This window comes from Homalodisca vitripennis, chromosome X (genome assembly GCF_021130785.1).
Source record: "Homalodisca vitripennis isolate AUS2020 chromosome X, UT_GWSS_2.1, whole genome shotgun sequence".
Taxonomy (NCBI): Eukaryota; Metazoa; Arthropoda; class Insecta; order Hemiptera; family Cicadellidae; genus Homalodisca; species Homalodisca vitripennis.
The window spans coordinates 86,990,022-87,012,386 of record NC_060215.1 but is presented as its reverse complement, the minus strand read 5'-3'; the positions used below and the strand labels follow the sequence as shown (position 1 = coordinate 87,012,386).

General features: G+C 32.6%; 1 protein-coding gene across 2 annotated transcripts in view; it reads right to left on the bottom strand.

Annotated features, from left to right (window-relative positions):
* The window catches only part of LOC124369314 (mucolipin-3-like), a 92,409-nt gene extending 71,870 nt beyond the window's left edge, over nucleotides 1–20,539 (bottom strand). Inside the window, exons 1-4 of one of the 2 annotated variants that reach the window (XM_046827263.1) lie at nucleotides 19,973–20,539; nucleotides 16,716–16,930; nucleotides 15,905–16,096; nucleotides 3,595–3,745 (exon numbers count right to left, since the gene is read on the bottom strand). In XM_046827263.1, the coding sequence (XP_046683219.1) occupies nucleotides 3,595–3,745; nucleotides 15,905–16,096; nucleotides 16,716–16,930; nucleotides 19,973–20,165 (751 nt within the window). In that variant the 5' untranslated portion in view covers nucleotides 20,166–20,539. The remainder of the gene's footprint in view (nucleotides 1–3,594; nucleotides 3,746–15,904; nucleotides 16,097–16,715; nucleotides 16,931–19,972) is intronic. The other variant, XM_046827262.1, reaches the window with a different exon arrangement.
* Nucleotides 20,540–22,365: the final 1,826 nt, after the last annotated feature.

The following is a 22,365-nucleotide window of genomic DNA, read 5'->3' as shown; positions in this document are numbered from 1 at the left end:
ATTATTGAATTTTATCTACCACAGATTGATTTCTTATTAAAATTTGTATGTCTTTATAAACCTCTTTGGGTCAATTTGTTCCCCACCAGGTTGACTCACCAGGCACACTTAATTTCAAATGAATATGCCTAAATTTCAATATTCCTTACATACATGTCACAATAAACCAGTATATTATAAAAACTTTTTTTTCAAGGAAGAACCTTGTCCCATCGTTGTAATAACGTTAATTCATGCAAAATAAAATTTTTATTAATATTTTTTATAAAATAGAAATGCATTTTTGTTCAGGTTTTTTATCTACTTTATTTCTTTGTGAGTCAAAACTGTAAGGAAGTAACCATCATAAGTATTAGTTATGTTCTAAATACCTACATAATTAAGTTCATGACTTAGAAAACATGTCATTTGAAAATAAAATATATACTGTACTATATATAGAACACATTTGATTCAATAAAATGCCCACATTTTAGCTTATGAAAGTATCTAATACTTATTACATGGTACACTTTAGAGCTGGATTTGTTGGTATGTTCTTCAAAGTCAGATACTTGAAACATAGTTAGGCCTACATAAATTACTTGGGTTTTTTTCAGTTCAAAACTGAATATTATATCAGTACAATAGTAAAGAAAAAATAAAAAAAGTCATGACTATAACAAAGGCTTATTGAACTTTACATAAAATTACAAATGAACAAAAAGACAATTTACTGTTTAGTCCTATTTAAAAAATATAAACATCACCCTATAGTTATGCTTAGGTTTAGGCCTAGTTTTTGTAGTATGAGACTTCTCAAACACGAGTTAGGATGGAGTCCAGGTTTGTGAAGGCCTAGGCCTTCGTCTAACCCTACCAGGTGCTACAGTTTGTTGTTCAGCCTCGTTGTCATCTAAATCACGTCACTTACTACACTTTCGTCTTCAGAAATAGTAAAATCAGGACCAATATCATCATCGTCACTATCAAAATCAAAGAGTACATTCTCAATGTCTTCATCGTGCCAACAATTGCATCACTGCATCGCCTCGGCTCAACACCATTTCAGTTGAAAATTAAAACTCACTTTACATTTTTCTAAATAATCAACAACTAAATAATCATAATACGAGGTCTGTCCAAAAAGTATCCGACGGCCGATCAGTAGGCGGCCGCGGCATAACTGACCGGCTCGAACCGGTTATTGGAGGCGAGGGGCGAGCCTACTCTTTGCCACATTAGGCATTGAATACAATCCGGTCACTCAGTGAGTCACAGCGCTCTGTTCCGTACAGTACTGCCGTGTGTATGCGTCGCATTTCAATATGACTGAACGTGTTGAGCAGCGCATTTGCATTAAATTTTGCCAAAAACTTGGCCATTCAGCATCAGAGACGATTACTATGATAAGGAAAGTTTATGGTGACGTGTCTATGGGCGATACACAAATAAAAGAGTGGTTTAGGCGGTTTAAAAATGGCCGCATATCAGTGGAGAGTGATGACCGATCTGGCAGGCCTTCAACAGCCAGAAACGCTGAAAATGTTGAACGTGTTCATGCAGCAATTAATGAAAACCGTCGATTGACTGTCCGAGAGCTGGAAGAAGATTTAGGAATACGAAAATCGTCAGTTTGTAACATTTTACACGAAGATTTAAAATTGAAACGTGTTTGAGCAAAATTTGTTCCTCAGCTGCTGAAAGAAGACCAAAAGAACTGTCGACTTGAAATCGCACAGGACAATCTGGATTTGATAAAAAGTGACCCAGGCCTATCTATTTAAAACAGTTATTACTGGTGATGAGTCATGGGTTTATGGCTACGACCCTGAAACAAAGGCTCAATCTTCACAGTGGAAAACTCACGAAGAGCAACTGCCAAAAAAAGCAAGACAAATTCGAAGCAATGTCGAGACAATGCTGACAGTTTTTTTTTTACCAGGATGGCGTTGTTCATCACGAATATGCTCCAAGAGGCCAGACAGTGAATAAGGAGTATTATCTTGAGGTCCTAAGGCGGCTACGAGATGCAGTGCGAAGGAAACAACCTGAACTGTGAACAAGCCGTGACTGGATCCTGCACCACGACAACGCGCCAGCTCATTCCTCAAATCTTATTCAACGTTTTTTGGTCAAACACAACATCAACCAACTACGACAGCCTCCCTACAGTCCTGACATAGCTCCTTGTGACTTCTGGCTATTTCCGAAATTAAAAATTCCTTTGAAAGGAAAAAGATTTGACGATGTTGAACAAATAAAACAAAATGCGACGAAGGACCTGTTAGCCATTCTGCAAAATGAATTTAAGTAGTGTTTCCGGAAGTGGGAGGAGCGTTGGAATAAGGTAGTGGCTTGTGGAGGGGAGTACTTTGAAGGGGACCAGATTGCTGTTGCCCCCGAGTAACGTCAGTTCATGCCAGACGTCAAGGTCAGATATTTTTTGGACACACCTCGTACATCTATTTCTAAACAAAATAATTCAAAACATGTTTAACCAAATAGCAGCAGACGCTAAAAGTCATTGGTCAGCTAAATACAAACACTAGGTTTTCCACTGCGCATTGTAAAAATGCAGAAAGTACAACCATAGAGGAAGATAACTTTGTCTGGTTATTTAAAACCCTTTCACAAGATTTGTAGGGACGTTAAATCGAAGAAACATGAGTTCGAGTAACTTTTTTGGTTAGATATTTACATTGCAACAAATGATGGACTGAGCCCAGCCTTGGACTGGAATGGGTGAGATAGCGATGTTGGACTGAATTCACTTATGGACCCTGAAAGGTAAAATCTTTAGAACAAGATGCAAATAAAAAATTACAAGAAAGATTCAGAAATATTGAAACAAAAATATATCACAAAAAAGATATTAAAAGTAATGAAAATGTAGAGCACAGTGTTTTATTGTACATTATGATTGAGTGTTGCAATATTCTTATTAATTTTTCACTTATTTACTCACAGTGATGATGAAACCAAAATTTTTATGTACAAAGCTTAATATATTAATAGAATTTTTTTAGTTTTTAACATATATTTAAACAGTTTTAATTTTATTAAACAACTATTAAAACGAAATATTTATAAAAACATATGATTTTCAAGACCTCAATCCTGTACCTTATAAGTTTTAACTAATTTATCAACTAAATATAAGAATAAAAATAGGATAAAACATTTTAATGTTATAGGTAAATAATGTCTTATTTTGTAAAATAATTGATAAGTAAACTCTTAACCATACTACTGTTTTCACTCTCTACTTTGCTTTAATATGTCGAGCAAAACTATTAAGTATTACTGGTCTAAACTCAGTTAAGCGCATCAGACTGTTACAAAACATTGTCACTAGATAGCACTACTATAAAGAACTAAGATTTGTACAGAAACCAAATTCGAATAATTGTATGAGGTTCACAAACCTCCCCTACATATCACAATACATCAGGAAAAATGTTAGGTCTCAGTAGTAGTTAGTAACAATTGCTATGTTTCCTCATACAAGTCCACACAGCAAACACTGTCCACTCATTTGGTTATCATATTTTGAACTCATCAAAGGGTCAATAAGCTAACTGATTAGTGTTTAGTGTTGATATTTAAACATACCTTCTATTATATCATTATTGAAAACATAGCTTTCATTGAAACCGAAAATGATTCCCTCTTTGTAGTTGTACAAGCAGAGTTGGGGTGGAGCCATGGAATTGTCTTCGTTTGTGTAAGAGTAAGGACCAACAGCATCTGACAAACTGGCATACTGGAAGAAATGTAAATATGTTCATAAGACAGTGCAAGTAAAAAATGCAATCACTATAAAATGACAATAAAATCAGTACCTGTTGCCCACATTTTTCACACATAGAAAGTATTATTTCTTTAGGAGTTAATCCTGGACAAGATGCTTAAGTTTATTTTTTTTAATACTGTTACACAGTAATATTTCTAACTTAAATTTTTAATTGTCGCGAAAAAGAACTTTTTACTTGTTTAATTATATGACACTTTGTTTAGGTTAGTAACAAATGTATCAAAATTAAATTAAAACTATTACATTCTAAAGTATCAACTACTCCCAAGAACAATGTTTCTGAGCACCAGGTTTTTAATCACACATTTAAATTGTTAATGGAACAGGAATATTAAAATTTATATATTCTTATGTTTTAACCCTTTTAGTGCCAACGTCCGAATTTTCGGACGCTGGATTATTGTGCGTAGTTTGCCAGGGTCCGAATTTTCGGACGTTGGCAGTTTAGGCGAAGATTGCCGGCATCCGTATTTTCGGACGTTTTGTAAAAAAAAATAAAAATTACTTTAATTAGTCAAAATAAACATACTTGTAATGTTTTAGAATCGCAATACAACGATCTTCCTGATAATTACATTACCCAGTTTATAAGTCATACTAGGTAGCCATATTTTGATTTTAAAGTTGGCTATTCTGTGCATTTCGTTTCTCAGCTGTCAACATTAGACAGCATTGTCGTTGTTGTTTACAGTTGTACTTTATTTGTTCGTGAGTGTTTTGAGTGAAGTGAGATGTGCTAATGACTTCTTTCTATCAAAATGAAACGTTCTCATTCACCTGTTAGTGATAATACTATCGCTAGATTAGTAGACGGTTTCGTGAGTGAAATTTAAGAAAATGAAAAAGTGTCGAGTTCAAGTTTGGTTGTTGACGATACAGATAATGACCCGACCTACGATCCCGTTGGACTGACAACTTCCTCAGGTAATCAAGGTTTAGGACTGAATCGACTAAACTGGGTAATTGATACAAATTCAGATGAATCTAACAGTGATTCATCTGATAGTGAACCATCACGTCGTCATAGGGCTAGGCCTAACCAACAAGGCCATAGAGTGATACCTCAAAAATCTAGGCTTAACGATAGGGATAGCAGTAGTAGCTCTGCAGAAGACTCTGAGAATTAACCTGACTGGGTGGAAGTGAATGAAACCAATGATATTGAACACAGGCCTAACCATTCCATACACTTTCAGGAACAGCCAGGAGTCAAGCACTGTCCTCCAATGAACTCTCCTCCAAGTGCTTATTTCAAAATTTTCTTTACCATTCCTTTGATTGAAATAATGGTTCGGTTTACAAACAAGTACGCCAGGAACTTTATTGATAAAAATCGCGATAGAATGAAAGAACACAGTAGGCTAAAATCTTGGAGACCTGTGACTGTAAACGAAATGCAAGCTTTCCTTCTGGTGTTGATAAATATGGCTATCAAAAGACAAAACACTATCGCTTCCTTTTGGTCTACTCTTAAAAGTCAATTGATTTCTTGGTTCCCTAGAATGATGACGAGGAACCGTTTTCAGGCAATACTGAAATTTTTTCACTTGGTGGATACTACAAATTTACCTAAGTCAGGCCAACCAAACTACGATCCTTGTGCTAGGTTCGAACCACTGATTGATCACATAAACCGGATTTCCAAATTACATTTTACACCAGATAAAAATTTATCTATTGACAGAAGCATGATTGCAACCAAAACACATTCAGCTTCTCCAGTACAGGCCTAAAAAGCATCACCGGTGGGGTGTGAAGTTATGGATGTTGGTTGATGCCACCACTCATTATTGTGTAAGTTTTTTTGTATACAAAGGAGCCAAAGGCAATGAGAAGACAACGGTAAAAGAAAAAGGTTTAGGCTTTACAGTAGTGGATAAACTAATGAGTATGTCTAATTTGTACAATAAGGGATACCACGTGTTTGTGGACATTTTTTTCACCTCCCTGACATTGGCAACACATCTATATTCTAAGGAATCCTTTATAACTGGCACTCTAAGGCACAACCGTAAAGGTATCCCTGCTCAAATGATACAAAAATTTAAAGTTGGAGAAACAAAATACATGAGGAAAAGTGAAATGATTATTCTTGGCTACAGACAAAAGCAGGCACAAAAATGCCTGACGTCAGAAAATTTTTTGAAAAAATTGGAGAAAAAAAGGAAAAAACTGTTGTGTATGTAGCGTAGCAAGCACTAAATCAGGAGGAAAACGAAAAAAATCATCCTATATGTGTGTTAAATGTAAGAGAGGAGTGCACACCAAGTGTTACCCTCTACACTTCTGCTGAATGTTCTCTTCAAATTTTCTATTTTGTACATTTTTATGTAAATAGTTACATGTTATTTTAACCCATTCGTGACTGAATAAATTACTATCATTTTTGGACTACAGAACTGGATATTTTCCATGCTTTCGTGTAAGACCAGGTGCACATTGCATAACACTTAATGTATAACATGCTATGAATATTATAAATGTATCTTAGTTATTCCTTGTTATTGTATGAACATAAAATGTTAGTTTTTATTATATAAATATATTTACACCATTTACATATTTTTAATATACATCTTTAGAAGTTGGTTCGGGTGTGAAACACCACAAAACATGTTCCCAGATGAAGTGGAACATGACACTTTTTACACTGTTTCACTTCTTTTCCCCTGTGAGGCACAAACTTTACATTTTCTTGAGGGCCTGGCTTTGGTGGTTGGAGGTATCTTTTCAATAAAATGCCCCCAAAACCTTCCTTGAAGGCGCAGTGGTGATTCTCCACAAGCGGGAAGCCTACCAAAGGGTTACCTGAGCCCAACAGGTTTCGTCACAGAAGTGATTGAACACATCTGATTCAGTGCAGTTTTCTCTTAACTACCTCGAAATGATAGGATTTATTCCATCATTGCCGTTAAAACGCATTTTACTAACAGTATTTGGTCCAACACTTCACGCAAAATCACAAGGCCTAGCCGGTGGGTTATCGTCACTTTCATTATCACTGCTGTCAACGTTTGTACCATCAGACATTTAATTATTTTCATGTATCATGTCATCTTGTTCACTGTCACATTCCTCATCACCACTTCATCTAAAACATTAACAACGTAAGCCGCAAAATCATCCGAATTTACGAACACATCATTCCGGTCGCGAGACGCCATCTAGACTGTTTACAAACGAAAGAAAGCTGTTTTGCCAAGACGATTTGAGGTAATATCAGATGATTTTCAGCAACGAAGGAGAAGAAAAACATAGACTAGAATATTGAGAACAAAATATGCAGCAAATGTGAATGCCTCTGCGATCTATCGGCAATATATTCAACTACGTCGATGTCGTGTCTAGCGGACGGGCGCGGCCCGTCTTTAGTCGTTGGGCAGCGCGAAGTGAAGGACGGAAACTGCCCGTCCAATGTCTTGAATGGGTTAAGTGATCCCTAGAGAACAATATTTATTTATTTCAAGAGAGTTATTAGCCTATTGATCTGTGAAATATTTTGACTCTTGTGTTAAGACCTTCAAGAAAACAAGAAGACATTTAACAGATTAGGCTAAACGGAGTGTTTTTCCAGGTTAGCACACTTTTGGATATTCTTTTTGTTCTTTCACAATTTTTAATTTATCAGTTTGAAAGTTTGTAAATTTCAAAAGAATAAAAGTAGGAATTCAGTGATGTAATCAATGTTTTTTCAATGTTCATTTTACTATTGTGTATCACAAGTTAAACTCAAAAAAGTAAAAAATAAAAAATTTTAAATACTAATAAGTTTTAATTAAATTTTTTTAAAGTAATGTACAAAATTTTTTGTCAAATAAAGTGCAGGATACAAAATACAACTATTTAAGTTAAAAACAAAAAAAAAACCATGAATTTATCTTAAAAAATAGTGTAGTTACAATTGTTTAAAGAATTACGGTACATTTTGGTTAAACGTGGCTGGCAATCTTGGTACAAACATGCATGTGTACGCCTGGCATTCCTGGTACAAATTTCGAAAATTTTGTTTGGCACTAAAAGGGTTAAATAAACAGCGCAGTATTCTAAAAGTAAAATACTTTTGGTTGTAATTAATTAATCCTTAAAGATATGAAAAAATTTTAGCTCTCAGTAAAATGAGATCTTATTAAAGTTTAATGAAGTAATATTTTTGTTGACTCACTTATCATAATGAAGTACAAATTATTAATTACACTGTTACCTGGATCATTACTAAAAGAGGTTGATTTTTTTTAAATTTATCAATTGAAGAAGTGTCTTAGATTCCAAATGCTTCACACTTTGGAAAAAGATTAAAAACTATTTACAAATATAAAGGCATCAACCCATTGCTGGCGAAGGAAAACTTCAGCACTTGACACCTGGTGACTGGAGTTGTTTGCAGTAGCAGATTGTGCGGTGACAGCAAAAGTTCATAACGGGTACACAGTTTCCTCGCAACAGTTATTTATTTCACTAATTGCTACTCTTATAGTTTTTTAAACATTGCTTATACATTTCATAGGTAAATAAATCCAAATTAATAAATATAACAACAAAATATGTTACTCAAATTTATTTGAAGCTCAGAAGTGAACAAAATACAACTGTCAACCTTTAGAAACAAAATTAATGTTATAGAACATTTGAACTCGTTATCCCAGATGTTTATTGTATTACTGTACTGTGAAAACAACTAAACACCTGAACCTAACTCGGAGCATACAAACACATTCTAGCAGAAATGTAAACTACAATGTTTTTCTAAAGACGTAAAAGAGGACACAGCATTTGTGCCTTACAGCCTCCAGTGAGTGGTCAGACATACACGCTGTGTCTTTTGAGTACTGTTTGTTTAGTGATGGGTACTTAGTGGTGATGAACTGAGTAGTTGCTACTGAGTGCTATTTGTACAAACATAATTATTTAAAACTTAGTAAAAACAAAGTGTAGTAGTAAATTAACACTGAATATAGGCCTAGTGAATTCCCTTACATAAGAGCAGTTATTAAACTGGTTATCAGTTCTGGATCATGACCAACAAAAAATTTATCCTTGTGTAAAGTGTTCTAAAATCTTGGTAGATATTAAGCTACTCTGTGTAAAAGCATGTGCGGTAAATGGTATCACTTTCAATGTGCTGTACTAACCAATGACACATTGAATTAAATATATAATATGAGATGGTCATGTGATTCATGCAAGTCCAATGATATCATCAAAATAACTGACCTAGAAACAAAGGAATTAAATGTTGATATACGCTAAGAACTTGAAACTAAAAATTAATTAGAACATTAAATGAAGATCTCAAGCAAGCAAATGAGGTAATTAGAGAACTAAAATCACATAACACACAACTTTTCTCTTAAACAAAGAAGAAACCATAATACTGCTTGAGAAGCAAATCAACGAACTATATTTAATTGTTAAGAAACCTGTTTGGCCAGTAATAGAAAGCAAAGTGAGGGTGTAAAAGTAAACAAAAATGTTCCTTTACTGCACTCAACCTCAAAACAGAATAAAAGAGAAGCTAGGGCTTATAGCCCTGTATTACAACACATTGTACATGAAGAGGTTGAAACTAGCAATGATCATGAAGTTCTTAAGGTTGAGGAAAATGCTGATGAAGAAAAAGAAAAATCTTCAAAAAACTTCACTTTGCAATTAACGCCAGGAACTAAAAGAATAGTAAGAGGAAATTACTTATTTTTGCAGATAGTTACAGCCGTGAAATGGCTTGACACATGAATGCTGTATAAGGATCACACGAGGCAGAGGGTTTTGTTAGGCCTGGAGGTTTTACCCAACAAATACTAGATAAGAGAAATATTAGACATGAAAATCTAAATGAAAGTGATGTTTTAGTGGTGGTTTTTTGGAAGTAATGATGTGGCAAAGAACGAAGCATAGAAAGTTTTTGAGTCTCTGACAGATACTCTAAACAAAGTGACAAAAACAAATGTTCTGGTTAAAGATCTGCCAATGAGACATGACTTGTTGTTAATAATGAGATAAAAAGAAATAATAAGCATCTGATAGAACTCGGTGAGCAGTATCAAAATGTTGCGGTGATCAAGGCAAGTGAAGCTCTTCAACATTTTTATTCATGTTATGGACAACACCTTAATAAGATTGGCAAGAGATGGCTGTCTAAACTGATAGCAGACAGAATGGCCTCATCTATGGCAGGGGAAAGAGGACACCTGCGGCGGCCTGTGGAAGACCAACAGCCTCCTCCAGGAGATGAGTCTCTGTCGAGAAACTCCACCCTTCTGAAAGCAACCATTTGTCGGCATTCCCAACTGGAGCTACTGGAAAAACCATAGAGGCACCTATTTTAGTTAAGTTAAGCAATTTTAATGAAAGTGATGAAAGTAATGAAAAGTGTGGAAATAGTTGCCAAAAGAATTTAAAATAGTCAGTCTTCCTAATAAAACTGGTATATTAGAAAGTGTCTCAAAGGAATTAGATTTTGACTTCAGGTGTATTACAGAACACTGGATGAAATTTAACGAAATCAGTAAGTATTCTATTGATAAGCTGCATTATGTCACCAGTTACTGTCGTTCATCCAAAGCCCAGTTGGGACAGCATTTTTCTCCAGGTAAGACACATCACATATCTAAATATTAACAAATTATCAGTAGATTTAGGCTATGAAATTGCATGTATTGAATTATTAGATTTTCAATTAATATAGGTTAACCATATGTCACAGTCACAATGACGATGCAGAAATTATTTTGGTATAATGGATAAATTACTAAACCATATTAATCATCTGAACAAGCAGTCTGTAATATACTCTGTACAGTTTGTAAACCTATGTAGTATGTATAGGTTGAAAGCAACAGTTTCGGAGCCTACTCGAGGTACTAGTTTTCTGGACAATATTTTAAACTCTTTAGATGATGACTGTTTTATATCAACTGTTGTTAAAAATCATCATGTTACTGATTATTTTACTCAGGTTTTTAAATTTGTTTTTGCCAAAGAGGCAGAAAATATTTCATCAAATAATTTTAAAATTGTGACAAAGATAACTGAGGCAGGTACTAAGGAATTTAAATACTACTTAAAGAAAGAAAATTGGTAAAATATATTTATGCACCAAACTGTTATTACAGTTAAAAGCAAACTCAGTTCAAATATATTTGCAATAACACGTCTATGTGGTGAATTAGAACAGGATTATCTCATACAAGTATATTATGGGCTCTTCCATTGCCATTTAAGCTATGGATTAATTGCTAGGAGGTCATCTACCCATGCAAAAGAAGTGTTATTATAAAAAAGAGAACTATCAGAATCATGGCAGAAGTATACATGTTTCATAGTTCTAGGGAAATGTTCCCACAACTTAAAATTTGTATTTTCTTTTCTTTTGAATATCTTTCTTTTTTATTTATTTAACAGAACTTTGTTAACTTTACCTTAGAACCAATTTGGACCAAGTAAGTTATAGAAAAGATATTCATAGCTACTATACAAGATCGTGTACTAATAGTAATCTGCCTCAGGTTAGACTGATTAAAACTGACATAGTCCCATAAGAATAGCTATTAGGTTATATAATAAGTTACCAATAGACATAGGACAACTAAGTGATAAGTATTTTACATGTAAACTTGATCATTTTATTCTGTAGAAGAATATGTTGACAAAGCTTAGACTAGGAGTAACTTAGTGTTGTTATGCTCTGGTATAATAATAATTGTGATGTGCCAATGTATTTGTATGAAATATTTTCTAGCATATTTTTAAAAGTTTTTTATTGTTAAAAACACTTTTACAAGCTTGTTTTTGGTTATATGATTATATGTGATGTCTCATTTTACAGGTATAATTAATATGCATTCAAATACTTTTCAAGTTTTTTCAATATTTTTATTGCTTACTCATACAAAAATATCCAACTTTTTGTACTTCATAGTTTAAAGTTTCATGAAATATATACTTTGGTTGCATAATCATAATATATGCACTGCTAGGGCAATGAAGTGAAAATGTAGATTATTATTAAAAATATTTCTTCAACTACAGCAAGAAGGTGACACACTGTTGGGACCAATGTCGTATCTCCAAATCCAAATTGTGAATTATATTGGTCTAAATCAAAATGAAATAAATACAGCATGAACTCATCTCACTGACTTCAAGTTTAAAGCTTATTTTATATTAGCAAACCATATTGAACAGCTTCAAAATTGTCACACAAAACGTGACAATATACCCAAATTATATCGAACCGTAGCACAATTGGAGCTGAACTGAGAAATTTATTTTTAATATAATTGAAAATGTGGGTGGGAGTCTCTAAATTTGTTTATACATTTTGTTTCACATTTAAAAATATAGAATTTCACAAATCATGGGAACAATATGTAAACTGACACCATACAGCAGCTACACATATTTTATTTTTCAAATGTTTTGAAAACATAATAATATGATTTTGAAAATGGGAAATCATTTATATTTATGTAATAACCCTATTTATTCAAATCTAGCTTATTTAAACAGTTAATAGATAATTAAAATTGTTAATTATGTAGGTGAAAGTGCAAAGTTATTTGTTTATCTCACTAAGATATCGTGTTGAGTCAATCCTCTTATTCACAAGATAACTACCAATTTAATCACTAAATGCACTATAGAAGTACTCTCTCATATGCAAACAAATATCTCTCTTAGAAGATGGTATTTGCCTTTGAAGTAAATATAAGAGATTGTCATAATTGGAAAATTTTACAATGATGCTTGAGGGCTTACCTTTATTGTCTAACTTTTCTAATCTTGGAACTTCAACTCTTACTCCAAATATAATATAATAAACAAAATCACTTTAGCTAATGTTTACCAAATGCGTTCTAAAAATAAGTTTAATACTTTTTTATCAATTCTTTAAATGACATTAACTCTTGATTTCAAAAGAAACTTAACCAAACTGCTACATAACAATACTATACTAATGTTTTATAAGATGTAAAACAATTATTTATGGAGTTTTAGTTATGCCTAAATCACACATTTCAGAGATCTTTTGTTTTTCACGTCTAGTATTATATACCAGATAAACAATAACATATCTATATTCTATATATTAACACCACAAGTTCTCTTAACAAATGCTGACGCCTTATTCAAAAATAACATTTTCTTGTATTCCATTTCCTATTTTTATTAAATTTCAGGTATTGCATTTTTATTTAAACGTGCAAAGATTTGTTTACATTGTTAGATGATGTATTGGATTTCTTATTAAAATTTTGTCCATAACGCCAAAAATAAAAAACATGGATTTTCATCCTTATTACACTGTCTCCTCTAGTAACAAACCAGTTTAGGATATTACCAATTAAAAAATGATAGCAATAGTTGCCCTTTTTTGCAAAATGAATTTTAAAAATCCTCCGTTACATTTGTTTCATGATCAAGATGTTTTTAAGCAATTCATCACTCTTCCGCCAATCTATTTTTGTACTGTATCCCATGTTGAAGTTACTGGTATTTTACCATGTTAACCTAATTGTTTAACTCTTTTAAGACGGACATTTTTTAGTGATGTGCAAAAAGCCATTCTCTTAGATGGCGCTCTACTGTAAAAGGCCAAGGAGTAGAGTTTCACAGAAAAAATCATAATATTGTTATTTCTGATTGATAAGTAACCATTTTTTTATTCTGTTCACTACTAATTGATCTTTAAAAAAATATTTTATCACTAAAAAAAAATTTCATTATCGATGTCATCATCACCATCACCTACAAATCGTATTCCACTCAAAATAACATTGCTTATTAGTGTGTTTTCACTGGTTGGAGATCTTTCATGTTTTCTTTTACTCATAATGTACTTATTTGTAGACAAAACAGTAAAAAACTAACTTTAAAACATGAAATATACTAAATTCACAGCAGCCGAACAAAGCAGGACAAGTTAACCACAATCTCTACAAAGAGGTTTTTACATCAGAATAGCAACTTCAGAGGTTAAAAAAATTAATTAAACTGATTTCTATATTGCACATATGATTTGCTACAAGAATCTTGAGTTTCATGGCATTTGGAACAATAGCTAGCTACGAAAGTACATTTCACTGTGGGGGTCTATTACGGTCTTAAAGGTTTAAAAATTCATATCTTGACAACATGATTTTATTATGTTTTCTATGTGTACTAAAACAATGTTTAAAATAAAATCTGAACTGAATATTTCTAATATTAAAATAACTACTATTACAATTTCTAATTTTCAAAACTACATAAACTGATTATTTATCCTACTCCTGATAATTTCTTAAATTATTATAAGCATCATTCACAGCTACATTTATTCACAAACCAACATATTTGATCTTAAAACCCAGTGGTTGTAAGAAGCATGTTTGTATTCGAAGCATAGTGGATGTGGTGGATGGCCATCTGTGTTGGTCTAACAGTTTAGTCTGTCAACATGTAAGATGGCATTATATATGCCATCTTGAGAGCTGTTTGCATCTTTGAAGTGGTTCCAATCCATGCATAGTTCTAATTCTTTTCTTTAGCAGTAAGAGTATTATAATATAATATTCCCCAGGTTATTTTGCAGAAGAGCTACACCAGACAATAAACCCATGCATAGTCATATGTATTCTAGTAGTGTACAATATACTGTTTTTAGCAGATTCCAAAGTTTAAATCCAGCTTGCAGATTCTAAAGAGTAGTATTGCTTTCTATAATATTATGAAAGACATCTATAGTATTATCTTCGGCAGCCCCAAGGGTAATAGACAGCTGAGTATTTAATGCCAATGCCATATATACCATATGAATGTTCTGATGCAAAAAAGTTTACTCCCTCAATTGAGTTTAAACTTTTGACAGACAAATGACTTGTTATCAGAAGCCTGGAATTCTATCATAGAGTTATCAGGTTAGCTGATAAGAACAATCACCAGCTCTCACTTTTTGCCATACTGTTAATTCATTACTTTATCAACATGGTTTTTCTAAAATATTTATAATTGATTGAACTGTGATTGTAATATATTTATGTTTTATTATATCAATCTTATATTGAAATCTATCCAGTGTATGAATATGATGACTTGACATAAATATGTTGTTGTGTACATAAATTTCAATTCTTAAAATCTAGTCTTAGATTTTTACTAACCAGATTTTTCTTCATTTAAAACAAAATTCAACCAAATTTGATATTCAATAACTAATAGATTTATCATTTCAAGATCTTTTATGTCATTATCATCAATTTCAATACATATCAGCAATTGTTTAATTTCCTGGTAGGTACTGATTTGTTGGCATCCAAACTTTGTTTTATAATTTAATAAATAGAATTCACATTGATTAAAAGTTAATTAGTGACTAGTATTAAGAACACTGCAACTAATGAAATCATTTTCTGCTTCATTAGTTGCAGGATAGTCTAACCCATTAACAATTACAAAGGTTTCCTCATTGTTAAACTTGACTTGTTTGGTGTTGTACATGTTTAATATTTCTTCAGTACGTCCTCCAGTTCATACAAAACTGACACTTGCTTGGTCATACATCAGTTGGTTTAAATTTTATGACAAGTCCCACCATAACAATCAGCACATATCAAGAAACTCATCCAATATTTCTTCTGCTACTTTTTACTATTATGTTTCACTACCAACATTAAAAAAAGAAATAACTAGGAAACCAAAAAAGACTTCAACAATCAAACAAACCTCACTCAATAAAATTAGTGTACACACCACAACATTGAGGTCAAGGACTTAAACAGGGTGTCCAGCCAACTTCAATCATGAAATTCCTGTACAATCCCGCATTTTTCAAGTACATATTGGTAAAATTCCTGAACGATACCATTAAATTCCCGGCTTATTCCCGGTCAAGTGGCCATCCTGCTTAAAACTGTAGCTAAAGAGAACTACTACAGTAGATGACTTTCAAAATTCCCTTACCCCTTTAGGTTCCAGGAGACAAATAGAGCTTGGACATGATCAGAGTATAACGTAAATGCTGAAGCTAAAGGAGGTATAATAAGTTACCTGTGTGGTAGTAACTGGTGTGAATAACTGTGAGGATTAACATATCTAATACAAGCGTTAAATATTGTACTGTTTAATACTTACACCAATTACAGCATAATCAATAGTGTCGAAGAAATCATCTTTTTTGTATATGGCAAGAGGTCCTAAGTTGGGAGGATATGCATTGACTTCCCTCTCTTCTGACCATCCACGCAGGAATAAATGGGAGAAAGATATACGATTATCCCAAGAATAGTTAACATGATAGTAACGGTTATCAGCAAAAAGATAAAGCTGAAATGAAAAAACAAGTTTTACAGTTTTTTTTTTAAGTTAACAAGTTACACAATAATACTGTAATAATTACTAATTAAATGTTTTAATAATACACACAATTGTTAACATATACCCGATTAAACCAAAGTAATGTTTCTGATACCTTTTATCTCACACGGTAATAAGGTAAAATTGGAATGTTATAATATTACAGGAAAACAATACTTATTGAGTCACATCCCCAGGGTATATTTAAGTGTTCATACAAGTAATGTAAAATTTAAATTTTAAGGAATCTAAAAGAAAATAAGGCAGGTGGTTAAGGTGAAAAACAGTGTTTTTTAAACAAGATAAAAAGAATAATTGTTCTCTTACATTTTATTTTTATAAAATTTAAAACCACACTCAAAACTACTGCAGAAGATAGCCACATATTATTAGTGCCAAAATCTAGTTTGCACATAAAATACTTTCTGGTACCATCTGAGTAAAGCAAATTGGATATTCTAATTGGATTAAATTAATAATTTCTGCCTTACACTTTTTACATAGTTGGTAATTGGCACATTTTTACTGAATTTCTGATGCAGGTAAATTAAAATCAATGATAAAACTATACATTTTTAGGCTACCACACCTGGATAGTAACAAAGATGATCTTGAACACTTGAACAAGGAATTTGTACGGAAAACGTTGCTTGGCCTGCCATTTTTCAATGGGGTTCATAAAGAAGAATCTTAGTTTCCGTTTCATCCTATTTTCATACGTTGTTGATCTCACAGACTCGGGATCTGGAGAGAGGTGATCTTCATGTTGAGAAGGAGGTATCACTGGCATCAGTGATTCACGTTCTGAAAAATAATGTATTTGCGATTTAACACTTGATGTTGCTAAACTTAAAATTATAAAATTAGATTATAATTCCTTTAATTTTTTTATATCATAGGTAAATACTTTCCACCACGATTTTGAAATATATGCAGGGAAAGTTTTACAGTATCATGTCAGACAGGTAACTGAACGCATAATAGTTCTAGTCACTGCAGCTTTATCATTAGATTAAAATATGAGTGATTTGCCTAGCTTGATACATCCTTTGATAAAGGCCTTAGCGGTAAAGGGTGCCACTGGGGGTAATATTTTTTTTAACTAAACTGGGTTTTAATTAAATTCAATGAGCTGCCATTTTGTACTGGTTTGAGATAGAAAGCTCCAGTTTCCACTATCAAGAACTTTCAAATGAGGTATCACTTACCTAATGATTCTTCACATTTAAAAATGTTGAGCCGCTCCCCCAAATCCCATTTTTGGAAATGGTCAAAGTTGTAAAAGTGACTAAAAAGTTCACTTCTATTTCCTAGAAAGGTGACCCGAGTTTCATCCCTCCCAAAAACTAAACAAGAATGTATCATACTTTAAACTCACACTGTATAACATACAATTGTTCTAAAGTAATGTAATTCAATATCAAAAAGTAACTTCAAACTCGATTGCTAGACAAACATGAGGAGTATATACGTCGTCAGCACTTACCTGATTCTCGGCAGCAATACGCCTACAGCACTTAAGGGGTTAAAAATAAAACAGAATGTAGCGTTTTAAAGCTACATTGGTTTATATTTTTTATTAAAACTTAAATTAAATGAAAATTTTGGGAACGAAATATTGGGATTTAATTTTAAATTAGATTGTGAAAAGTCAGGGTAAAAACGAACATGTAATCCTTTGGCAAGTTAGTACTGGTAGTTTTAAATTTTTAGGAAGGCGGTATATAATCGTCAACTTATAAATTTTCGCCCTTCTTTTGGTAATTTTCGTGAATTAAGTTGATTACAGTGCGCTGTGTTTCTAAATTTTTTCCGCGAGGGATTTTCAGGTAAGCACCTAATTTATTGTACGTTATATTGAATTAGTCTTCCTGATCTGATATTAAATTAATTTTGTTGTCTTTTTTATAGGAAAAAATTAAATTCATAGAAACTACCGAGCAATCTGCATAACTGATTATTGATTAACAATAAATCACAATAGAATCAAACAAGTTACATTTGGTTCAAACTTGCAAGAAAAGTGAAGTAAAATTGAACTTTGTCAATAACTTTAATTGAAACTTGGAAATTTAGTAATTCATTAATATTTAATTGGAACTGTTTTATAGTGAATTATTAATTGGTAATTAATTGAACTTTAATAATTGTTTGAGAAAGTTATATCTGATTTGCAAAGACTTGAAAGTTAAGGTCCAACTAGTGGAAAGAGAAGTTTAAATTTTTATTTTTTGTGGTAGTTGTTCTTTTTTTCAAAACTTTATTATTTTATTTTAGAAGAGAGCTCTGATTTTAGTTTGATATATTTGATTAATATTTTTATTTCTTGCCAAAGGAACTTTTAAATTTACTAAGCGGTTTGTCAATTCTTTGTGGAAAATAGAGTCATGAAAATTCTGAAACGTTGAACTTATTAATTTGCCAGTTTAAAATAAATCCATTGTTTTTATTTAGAACTGTGATTTTTATTTTAGACAAACCAGAAAATATTTAATAGTTAACAATTTAGTAATAAGTTGTACTGAATATTCACTTGGAGCTTACTAATCAAAAAATATTTTATATCGTCTTGGATGTCTCATTGATAATTTAAATATTAATATTCTGGAATATTAATATCTACAATCCAAGTCGTTATACAGAACAATTAGGTTTCAGTAAGCACAAAAATTGTTTTAAAAACCTTGTAAACTATGAACTAGAATGTTGATAATAATGACTCCGGCCACCAGTACAAGCTGCAGAAGCACATATGATTACTGCCTCACACTGATGCCAATGAACAAAAAAATATTCTTTAAGATGGCTAAAATATAAAAATTCTAGAGGTCTACCACAAACGCTTGAGAGAGCTAAAAATATTACGAAAACTAACCATACTATTCTACACAGCAAAAGACTAATGGCCACCACACTTGAGGCCTATAAGTTACTTAAAATCACATATAAACAGCAAAAGCCATTGGGATCTTTACTCTACATACTGACACAATAATAGTACTCTACTTTAAAATACACTCACTTAACACCAAACATCAAAAGTATGTAGAAAAACTGACTAGTACAAAAATGTCTACAAAAAAGGAGACATCTCTCTCTCAAACTTGAAATTAACCACACCATACAGGACATACAAAAAATAAATCAACAAAAAGATGTACAAACTAGCTATGCGTAAACAAAATTGAATTAACAGGAAAAAGATTATGAACAATCTTTATAATAGAGGCAGAAGTTCCAAAATGATAAAACAAGAGATAGAAATGAAAAATTGTTATGCTACCCATAAACACAGTTAGTATAGCCTACCTATTCCAATCAAAATTCCCATTTTTTGCGTACATATTGATAACCCTGTTATTTCTTCCTCATGTGCCTATTACCCCTCATTAGTTTTTTTTCTCTCCTCCATCCAGAAACCCCAATTCCCCTAGATTGTTACATTATTTGGGATCACAAACCAAAATTTCAAGTAGTCTATGTAAATAAATTTAGTGTCACCTTTAAAGCTGTACTGTTTGTCAGTGCCTAAGAAATTGTTTCTAGAAACGAAAGTAACCTACACTATTCTCTTTAAATTGTTTAATCAGTTTTAGATTATTTTAGTGTAAGTTGCCCATTTTGTTAATATTACCCGCAGGCTACACTGTTAACAGTTGTTTTGGAACATTTTAAGTAGGCCAACAAAGGTAAAGTAGGCTAATTTAAGTCATTAGTATTGCTATACAGCGTAGCCCTACTACAAGCCTGAAACTAAAAGGAATGTACATGGAATTTGTTTATAATTTTTATGGAACTGTATAACTGTACAGAATTAAAAACGTTGGGAGTCCTTTGAAATCTTACCTTCAGAAAGATCCCTCCTGCCTCTCCACAGATAAAGGTCTTCATCTTCGTGACCTACATTATTTGGAACACGATTTTGACCCACTTCATCTACATTATTAGGAGCAACATTATGTCCTTCAAGCAAATTATTAATTGGGAATTGATTGAGATTGTCTTCAAGTAAATTATTTGTTTGAGGAAGATCACTCATTTTTAAAGTTTTCAAACCACAAAGGAATCGTAACTTATTTTGTAATAGAACTCCCCAACCAAATTTGGTTAGTTAGGCTACTGCACATAATCAAATCATACAATATTTGTGCCACTATATCATCACAACAAACAAAAGATACAAATTATCAATACTGTACTTTAGTTTGTTTTGAAAGTTTATAGTCTTCAACCTTTTGATGTCACTCTTCACAACTTCACGAAACCCTTTTTTAACACCATTAATCATCGACATCAACAGATTGCAATTTCACATTTCACCAACATTACCATCACAATACACAAACAATGGTGTTTACTCTTTTGGACTAATCAGTGCAGACAATATAATTTAGAAGTCATGGACGATTAAAAGCAATCGTTACTACTCACACACTTAAAACTGTCTAAATCACATTCCTGTAAATATCTAAGCCATCGCATGACTCAAAAAAGCAAAAAGTTTACCTTTTTCCTATGTTTATACTATGATTTTATAAATCTATAACTAAATAACAATTAATTACACTTTCATTTGTTGACAGAAATTACCCTACAAAGTAATAAAGTAGGGATAAAATGATAACCATGCCATGTAAGAAAAATCCAAACAAACATTCAAGACCCGAAAATTACAGAATTAAAATAAATTACAACAGGTAGTGTGTATATATTATATATTCAGTAAGTGAACGGTAAAATATTACATTAGGTCTGCTATATTCAGCGATGCATGATCTAATTCAAAAAGTATTCTTATATATTACACACCGAATGGTTTATAAGCCATGCTTCAATACCTAATCATTAATTCTTTAGACGAATATCCGAATTTTTTTAGAATAGTGTTAATAATTCTTACACTTGTAACAAGATAGCATTTTTATAATTTACTCAGTCCTTGTCTAGATATGAACAGTTACTGGTTATTTTTGTAGCAACTATGTGCATTTGTATGCTACCTGCTACCGTTACAGCAATAACCAATATTGTATAAAAAGGCTAGATATCAGTAATAAATATAAGTTGCAACATTGGTAATACCAAAATCGTTAATTGCCTTAGTTTCGCACCAACAACCTATAATAACAATGACAAAATCATCTGTTTACAGAATTGACCATGAAAATGTGGTAAATCTGACCAACTTAAAATCTTTCATGTAGTTTTGGGTTAAAATCTTAGTTTGGCTTCGAAGTAATAAAAAATAAAGGTAAAGAATGTCTTGTTTTACCTCGTGGCATTAGGGCTATGAATCCCTAACACTTAATCAACGGGTTAAAAGTTCTTTCTGAACCACGACCTTTAGCCGGATAGGCAGAATGCTAGCAAGGACGGGATCGCGTAGTGGTTACCCATTCAAGCAGCAGCCACCCTCGACGTTGCGTTGCTTGAGTCAGGTTATCTTGAGGTAATCGCCGTCATTCGAAGTCATCTTTAAACAGTTTATTCCCAGGTTAAGTGTTATAGTAATATTCTGAACCCTAACTTTACCTTATAAAATAACACATCCTTCACCATTTTTCTATTGCTCTCTCCATATCCTCCTCATATTATTACGATCTCTCTACTATTCATAATGTGTCAACAATACATGACACGATCTCTCGTCCTTACTACACCATACGCCATATCTCCTAAACCAAATTCCCGTCAACATCGAACTGAAATCGTCATGATCCTTTAAATTCAGAATGTTATACTCACAAAACTATCTCCAACATCCCCCTCACATCTGGAAAATATTAAAACGTGCCTCTCCTTGTCTGGTATTCTTCATTTATCTTACCTCTCCTACAGAATGTCTCCTCTCCTGTGCCACACTCTTTCCCCCACCTTCATTTTTTATCTTGCAAAAATCTATCTCTGAGGACCATGGGTCATCCAAAGAAACTATTCTGACCACATAATGATTAAAATGTGTCCAGCAGCACTTTTCTCTGCGTAACCACCATTACCCTAATTTTCCATACATTTTGAAATCGCAGTACTGATATTACCATTCCGTTGTACGCCACCTGGGCATGTCTTATGGTGTCATACTAAACTCTGAGCTCGATTTTGTATCATGTCATTCATCCCATTCAACGTACCGTTCAAAGACTACTGTAATTTTACACAACTTTTGAAATTTACACAGCAATCTGTAAAGCTGGATCTCATGCAACACTCCATTACGCTTCATTTTTATTTAAATCGGC